This window comes from Arachis ipaensis, chromosome B07 (genome assembly GCF_000816755.2).
Source record: "Arachis ipaensis cultivar K30076 chromosome B07, Araip1.1, whole genome shotgun sequence".
In the NCBI taxonomy this organism is placed as follows: domain Eukaryota; kingdom Viridiplantae; phylum Streptophyta; class Magnoliopsida; order Fabales; family Fabaceae; genus Arachis; species Arachis ipaensis.
Genome location: NC_029791.2, coordinates 38397973 through 38406671, shown reverse-complemented (window position 1 = coordinate 38406671; position 8699 = coordinate 38397973). Strand labels below are relative to the sequence as shown.

The following is an 8699-nucleotide window of genomic DNA, read 5'->3' as shown; positions in this document are numbered from 1 at the left end:
CTTTCTTAAGTTAGCAGCCATGTTGGTAGGCCAGTCATGAATCTCAAACTGCTGATACTGTTCATTTCCACACCAAACTAGTGTCCATTTCTGGGATTCTTTTCTGATCTTCTGTAATCTGCTATGTTATATTGGTAGGAGATTACCAACATGATGGTATAACTTCACCTTATTTTTTGCAATTTTTCTCAATACAAACATATGAACCTGCTCTAACAGGGTTGTTATTGGCTTAGCTCTATACTCCTTGATCCTTGAATTAAAAATCTTACAAGCGTTGTTACAAATGTTATCAATCTTTGGTCCATGGCTGAAAAATGTCCTTGTCCATGCTTCTTTAGGTCACTTATCCAAGTATGCCCATGATTGCTCATTAAGCCTCCTTAGCCGATCCATCTTTTGCTCAAAACCATGTCGGATTGTTTCCCTATCACACTTCAATAAGAGGCCTCTATACTTATACTCATTCCATTATTTGTTAAAATTCTTCCATAAATGCTAGACACATAATCTATGATGTATCCCTAGCATGAGCTCCTATACAGTAGGGATCAAACTTTACACCAAATACAAATGCAAATTACATAATCTTGCCTCAATTAGACCTCCCAAATAAATTAAATGAACTCAGAGAAAAACTCCCAAATTTAATAAGTATACTAATATTGGCCCCCACAACAGAGATCACATTCACTAACCTTTGCATGTCTGACGTGAAAGCCCATCCATGTTAGTGATAGTCACCCATGTCATCAAGAAGCATCTCCAAAAATCACCTCAAATTCTATTTGATCTCCACATCTACAATCACCCAAGCAATTGGATAGATATGGTTGTTGGTGTTCTGACCCACAACTAAAAGTATTTGTCCCCCAAATTGAGTCTTCAAGAAGGCTCCATTTAGTCCAATCAATGGGTGGCATCCAGCCTTAAAACCCTTCTTACATCCATCGAGGCACACTACATTTTTATTAAAAATGAAATCTTTCCCTTGGAGATATGCACCAATATTCACAATTGAATCTGGATTACTCTTAAGCAGAGTCTTTGCATACTCTCTAACCAAACCATACTTAACAGCTGCATCACCATAAACAACATTTCTTGTGTCTGTTAGAGCTCTAGTAAGTGATAATTTGTTTAGGTCCAAATCACATTTTCTCTTAAAATATGCCTTAGCCTCACTGTGCTTCAAGTTCGGATGCCTCTTCAACTTCTTAACCAACTTGCCAACAAGCCACCTCCTGTTTGCAACCCTATTTTTGCTCATCCTAAGACATATGTATTCATTATTAAAAGTGTTCAACTGCCAGTAGGTCTCCTCATGGTCTCTGGATGCATAAGCAACCCATGGACATCTAATGACATCTTCATCTTCTCTGGTTGTCCACTTGCATATAACTTTCACCTTGTAGCTCTCATTCCTTTTAAATTAACCTTCATTCCAACTTAAAACTTCAGTTCTCCAAATCGGCCACCCTCAGAGAACATTGGGAACATATCATCAATATCGTCTTCACTCTACTCCTCATTAGAATTTAGGGAGCTTTCAATTCTTTATATTTCCAAGAATTGTTTCTATCAGAGTTATCATGAATTAGATCATATGCATGGTTATCTTTTTTGTTGCCCAACACTTGTAGCTAATCTACTTCTTCATCCAAATTCTCTCTAACAAGCCCATCATCTTCCAATAATATTTTTTCCTTGTCCTTCTTCCAAGAAGAACCTAAAGCATGCTTGAACTTCATGTCCTTCAACCTTATTCCAGATAGGCCACCTTAAATATCTGATTCAGTAGATGTTATGTAGGATATTTTGTTAATTATTTAATTTTGACCTCACTGTGGGACTAAATTGATGCTAAATGAAACTTTTTTGGATTCAAATAGAACACTTTAAACCTTAAGGACCAAAATAGAATTACGCCCAAATATAGAGGACCAATTTAGTACTTTATATATATATATGTATTGCAGATTTATGGGAGTCACTACTACTGCTACCATTCAATCCACTATCCTAGATTTCTACCACTTTACCTATTAATCTAGCAAAGGACCTGGTTGTAGTAGGAGTTGATTTGCTTAAATTGGCTTTAGATGAAGTGGATTTAGATGAAGTGGGTTTAGATGAAATGGGTGTGGGTTTGGGTGCTGATTTGGGTGTGGACTTAGCTGGAGGTTTAGGTTAGGGTTTGGGTGTGGCCTTTGATGGTGGTTTGGATTGGAGCTTGGGTGGGGCTTGAGTTGTGAACTTGGTTAGTAATATGCTATGAATTGTAGCAATTTCAGGTGGTTTAGAAATGGTTTCTTTAGAGGGCTTAGTTGTTGTATCATTGTTTGGGCTAGGAATTGGGCTAGGTGTGGTCCCTTTTGGAACCTTGTCTACTCTAGTGGCAGTAAATGTCAACTCTATCAACTCAGGTGTTATATTTACCAGAGGTTGAAAAACTCCATGCTCATAGTAAATGTGCAATCTTTCCTGATTATTCTTTCAATAGAAGCACATCTCTAGCAACTCTTTGTCATGAATTAGTGTTCTCAGTCCACTCTTCATAGGTCTACCAGGAACAAGCCACCAACACTCAACCGCATTATCATAGTCTAGAATCTTATAATAATCCCTCAGTGAAAATACATCTAGTACATCTTCATCTAGCCCAGTCAACTAATCAGTGTGATCAGTCTTATAAACCATATTGCCATCTGGCTTGGTGACAAAACTACCTCCATAATGATACAAAGTTGTTATTAAATCATCAATCTGCAAATAAGATTAAAAAACACATAATCATGCATTCATCAACCTCCATTTAAATCATGGAAATGCTAAGTTAAATCCTCCATGTATTCTAACTTCTAATAAACTCAAGTTTAGAAAATTTCCAACAACCAACTAAATATTATTTTCATTATCAAATAGCATCGCTACTAATATCCTTGTACCCGACACATCACTCACAGTTAATCATAGCACAAATCCATTTTTAAAAATTTAAACCCTATTGCTTGAACCAAAAAATCCAAGTATCCGAGCGATTTACCGATCAAATAGAGCAAAAAACCATGAATAACAAACCTCACCTAACAAAAGATATGAAAACAAAGAATTGAAGGTTGAGAATAATGGTCTTGTTACTGACTTGTTCTTGTAATAATTCTAGTTCGCAGGGTCTTTGTCTTCACTATAGGCAAATGAAATAAGTGCAAATAGCTTTCAAGTTGGCCTATAGCAATACCATTGGTTCTTCCTGAGCATAGTGCCTAGAAGAGGATGAAGATGAAGGGTCAATTGAGGTTTGCGTAATGAAAGAACAGTGAATTGGGGTTGTCTTTACGCCTTTGTAGTCTCGCACGTCGTCGTTTTGTAACATTTTTGGCATGAGAAACAAAACGACGTTTAATTAGTGCCAGGTATCAACTAAACGTGCCACATCAGCTCTCTGATGACGGAGATGGATGGAAGGGCCAACAAGAGTCATGCCTTAAAATTTCAGGGTATAATTTGGGTCAATTAGAAATTGGATTGTTAAATTGAGTCGAGAGTCCAATTTTAGGAGTCATTTTGAGTATTAACTCCTACTACGACCAGGATCTCCAAAAACTCAGACTAATTCGAAGCAAGGAATTGCTGCCTAAACTCAGACTAATTCGAAGCAAGGAATTGCTGCCTAGCTTTTGGGATGCAACTGTTATGGGGTGAGCCCACATCTCTTTAAAAAATATTGTACGAAAGAGGGGAAAAAAATTAGACTCCTAGCATGATGAACATTGGCTTGTATACCCATAGCCAGTCCAAGACCCGGGGAGCCGACATGTTTACATAGCACACTCGCTCTTGATCACTAGGAAGGAATAGCTCGTAGTGCTCTTCCACGAGGCTGCCACCACAGATGGACCCGTCGTTACGAAGCTCTTGCAGGTCGCTTTCAGATAGTCATGAAGACGTCCCCATCACATCAGACGTACACACTAGTGATACTAGTCAAGGACGCCCAAGGTGGAAAAAACAAGAACTCAGGGGGAACAGAATTGACTCTCCTTCCCATACCTACAGTAGGGGGCACCATCATCGTTAGCCTCACAAGGTCTCTAGTGAGTATAAAAAAGAAATAAAGCTATTCTAACTAAATTGTCCCCCTAATCTTGATAATATTAGTTATACTACCTTATTTTAATCAAATTATCCTAAACCATGGATTTTCACATTAAGCTACAAGTAGTAAACCACAAGTTCACCAAAGTGAAATTTGAGAAAGAAGAAAGAAAGAAGGCCTTACTTGAATTTGTAGAAGTAAAAAGGAGAATGTTGAAGAAGGAAAATCCAAATGCTAAGAAAGAACACTAAACACGGAAAAGAGGCGATTGAAAAAGATGAAAGGTGGCAGAGAATTTTCAACAATAGTAGAAATGGGAAGTTGGAGGGGAAGGGCTTTAATTACCTCTTTCAAAAAGAAGTACGAAGGGACGCATCTGAGCAGGGGGCAAAATCGACTTTTCTCCAGATATTTAAAACCCACTGACTATACCACATAGTAATCAAGGTGACTTTTTTCGAGAAGAGCAAATGTCAAAGTAACGTCAAATCATAGTCACGAAATCTGGGAATCTTTTCACTAGGACACAATCTTCAATGCACCCCCATAACCAACTTGCAGTGACCAAAAACTAGGAAAAATAGATAAATACAACAATCCTTATTCACATGACCTTTAGCATTAGGAGTCCTGTTCTAGGCCAACCCTTAACTCAAAGGATTATAGCCCACCAGCATACCGACCACAAGACTACGTGACAAAGCTACCGAGCATCCGTACCAGATGCTTCAGGAAGAGAACGATTATAGGATTTTTTCCGAATCTAGGAAATAGTGGATCATCCTCTATCAAGATGACAACACAACAAACCCTTGATACCAACTTCGAATATATAAGGTTGTGATTGTTTACAAACACAGGACACTAAGACAGAAACACAAAAATACAAAATTATATTTGACAAATTAAACAGACAGAAATATTATATCCAAAAACACTGAATTAATATATTTTGTGTTCATTCTGACAAAAAAATACAGAGATACAATTTATTTTTTTATTTTTTCTTTTATTATTCTTGTTAATTTTTTATAATTATACTTTTTATTATTATATTTTTCTTCTCAAACTTTTTGAATAAAAAAAATAAGAATAAATTAAATTTTCATAATTCATTTTAATTTTCACCGAACAAAATACAAAAATACTAATTTTTGTCTATCTTATTTTCAGTATTTTATTTTATCCTATTTTCAAAACTAAACACAGTCTAAGAGAGGTAAATAACCTCCTTAAAAAGCAAGATTTTACCCTAAATTCCCTTTAACCTTATCAAATACATACTAACTTGAGAGTTGGAATGATACCACTCCCTCTGCTCGAGTTTCCAACCTCACCGCATCTCCATACACACAGCCATCGGATTCCCCTCTTTACCGACTTCCCTCCGGTAACGACTTAACATTACTAATTTCTACTTTCACTTTATGCAGTTTAAGTCATTCAGATCATTCCTCTGTTTAACAATCCCTGCAATCGACATTGTCAATTTCTCATTAACACTCTACAATAAGACCGAGTGATCCACTAATACGATGAAAAAATATATAAATAAAGTGACTGAATTCATCCCACGTTGTAAACCAAGCTGGTTTTATGATCAATGAATGATAGAGCGACTATTATGGTCTGTCTGACTTAAAATGTAATTTACAAATAAAGAATAAAGTAAATAAAGGGAAACCATGGGATAATAAAGAGCACTAAGAAGAGCTGTGGGGCACTCTTCTTAATTGCATCATATGCGAGCAACGTAGGAGTTGGCCTGCGTCACATATCTCACCCATCTATATGGTTCATGAGTTCCATATTTCTTTGCTATCTGCAAGTATTTTACCTGCATTTTGTGTATTAGTCATTAGATTATGCAATGGTGAGCATGGAAATAGCAAACCAAGTTTTCTGTAGCCAAAGATAAATAATAGAATATTTGAAACGAGTGAAATTTCTAGATTAACTGGCTCAGAATCTTGAATGGGTCTGTTTTTAGACTTTTTCAAGGGTACTAGCATGATTACTCGAACACAGCAAATAGAAACCACGCAACAAAATAGAGGGCAAGAAACAAGAAACACAATTACACATCCAACATGACACAACTGTTAAATATAATCTCGGAGTTGGCATCGTCAAATCGGTTTAGTGGGGGTAGAAAAATTTTGATATAGAACACAACTGATTGAGGATAGGCTTTTGGTCAAATAAAATCAGGAAGCTTGCAAGATCACTTTACCTGAAGCCGAGATGCATTATACATTGGAATGGTAAACGTCATGCTAACAGGTCCAGATTCTTTTGTTATGTTACCTATTTAGAGATAAATTTGCACAAATACGATATATTAATCATTTAATTAAAGTCAAATAAACTATTCATTTCATGCATCCATAAACTTAAGCGATAAATACCATGTAATTCCTGAGAAAAGCTAAGCTTTGCACGTAGAGTATGTTCACATCCTCCGACAACCTGCATTTTTTGCACCTATCAATGACTATTTCTCTATAAATGAAATAATGACAAGAATCATTTACTTTAAACTTTGCTTTGAAGAATGACAGTCAATGGCACCGGGGAAAGGGAGTAAAAAATGACAAGAACTGTTGCCTTTTTTAAATTCCACTCTAGCCTCTTATTTGCCTCCTTGAAATCAGTTGTTTGTCCAGAAGCTCCAGGTTCCAGCTCAAAACTCACTCTGATAAATTCCAGATAACTTGCGTAAGCAACTATTATACATGGTATACATATTTTCAAATGTAAGGTAATTTGAATTGATTTTCAAAGGTAGCCGAATTTCATGAATGGGACAAAATGAGCAATAAGCATGTCACAGAAAAGTGCTCAAGTTACATGATGACAACCTTCCAAACTTTATTGATTATTTCATTAATTCTACCATATCAACGCAAAGTGTTATATGTAAACCCTTTCATCAGCCACCATCGAATAGCTTATTCTTAACATAACATCAGCGCCTTAAACACCCTACAAGTGCAGAGGCTGCTTCTATCGAACCTGTGATCTTTGAAGTCACATGGCAGTAATCCTTACCTTTTCCCCAGTGATCACAAACGCGACATAGATAATATCAATAGTCATGTATGTAAGCATGTTAATAGATAATTTATCATTGGTGTTCCAAGTTTCTTTCGGTATAACCTGGGTCCTGAGGGGAATGCGATTATGTTCACCAGGGAGAACCTGTTAAATCTTTTTATTGATCGAACTCCAAAATTATCTATTGTTAGGATGTACGCATGTGACTGATTTGTTCTGCAGTGTAGCTATAACTATCATGTGGTATCAATAACATTAGATTCTAAGGAAATAGTTAAACATTATTGACCACTTCTTCAAAACATGGCATGTGTTTATTCTGAGTATATATACAGCTACTGGTTGTGTACATTAAGCAAGCATTAGACCAAAGCAATGTAAAATCACTATAAAAGAGACTATCTGGTCACATATTCAGCGATATTGAGAATGAACATGATAATACCTATTGGTGTATTTTGGTAGTGGCATCTGCACTTTGATCGTATTTGCAGTTATACTTGATGCAAACTCGGCACGTACTTTAAGAATGACTTCTGCCTGAAGATAAATGATTTTTGAGATTTGAAATAGAATGTCTGGCATTGGAATATAAAATATTTAACAATGGAATTGCGATCCCCACAGAGATCAGGGGAATTATGATACATCTTCATAATTCGATACATTCCAACATATCTAAAAAATTAGATGAATGATAGAATTGTGCAAAAAGAATTTGCAGGAAAGACATCTGAAATAATGACAACATTATTGTTCAAGCTACCATTGAATTGCTCTATTGTTCAAGTAAAAGTCAAAAGAACACATTAATGACGCCTTCAATTACTGTAAGCCAAAGGATAAAGAATAATAAGAAAAATAAAAAAATAAAAACATTGAAGATCACACCTTATGGGCCCCTGCTTCTTCAATCAAAGCATTGATACGGAAAGGAGGCTTGAATTCCTGGGTCATACGGTAATTCATGACAGGAAATTCACCATCTGGTGGTACCTAAATTGGCAGCATGAGAACCATTAATTTTAACAATGACAAGAAAGTGGGCAAGTGGCTAATAAAGTAATTCTATAGGCTAGCAATTTTATATTCTTTAAAGACTCATTTTGAACTCACCAGGGATAGAGTTCTGTCTACTTCAAAACTATCAAGACGAACAGATTCATGGAAATTACAGTCATCTAATACCACTACTCCTGAGCCTGTTGAACTCCTATAACCTGATTTAGAAACAGGTCACATAAATCATCAATGTAATTTAAAGTTTTCAAAGACCAAAAGAAAGAATCTATTCTACTTGAAATCGAATCAATGAGAAAGTCAGTGGAATGGAATCATCATATTTCCTCCAAAGTAGAAAGATATTTATGCAAAACTATGAATGAACACGATTAAAATGGTGATCATCGTATCTGCTGAAAATTTAGATGTTGATTAAAACCCATGAAATTAACATATTAACATATATTATTTCCACAGCCCAAATCTAAATCCAACGCAAAAAATTCTAATTACTTCTTAGTTCTTACAAGCTCCCCCCCCC

At 35.9% G+C, this 8699-nt stretch overlaps 1 protein-coding gene across 4 annotated transcripts in view; it reads right to left on the bottom strand.

The window, feature by feature from the left end:
- LOC107609095 (AP-4 complex subunit mu) overlaps positions 5559-8699 on the bottom strand; it is a 7005-nt gene continuing 3864 nt past the window's right edge. The window contains exons 7-13 of one of the 4 annotated variants that reach the window (XM_021107735.1): positions 8273-8376; positions 8048-8152; positions 7602-7696; positions 6671-6794; positions 6508-6568; positions 6333-6406; positions 5559-5936 (exon numbers count right to left, since the gene is read on the bottom strand). In XM_021107735.1, the coding sequence (XP_020963394.1) occupies positions 5838-5936; positions 6333-6406; positions 6508-6568; positions 6671-6794; positions 7602-7696; positions 8048-8152; positions 8273-8376 (662 nt within the window). In that variant the 3' untranslated portion in view covers positions 5559-5837. Of the gene's footprint in view, positions 5937-6332; positions 6407-6504; positions 6569-6633; positions 6795-7601; positions 7697-8047; positions 8153-8272; positions 8377-8699 lie in introns of those variants that run through there. The other 3 variants (XM_016310930.2, XR_001613069.2, XM_021107736.1) reach the window with 3 other exon arrangements.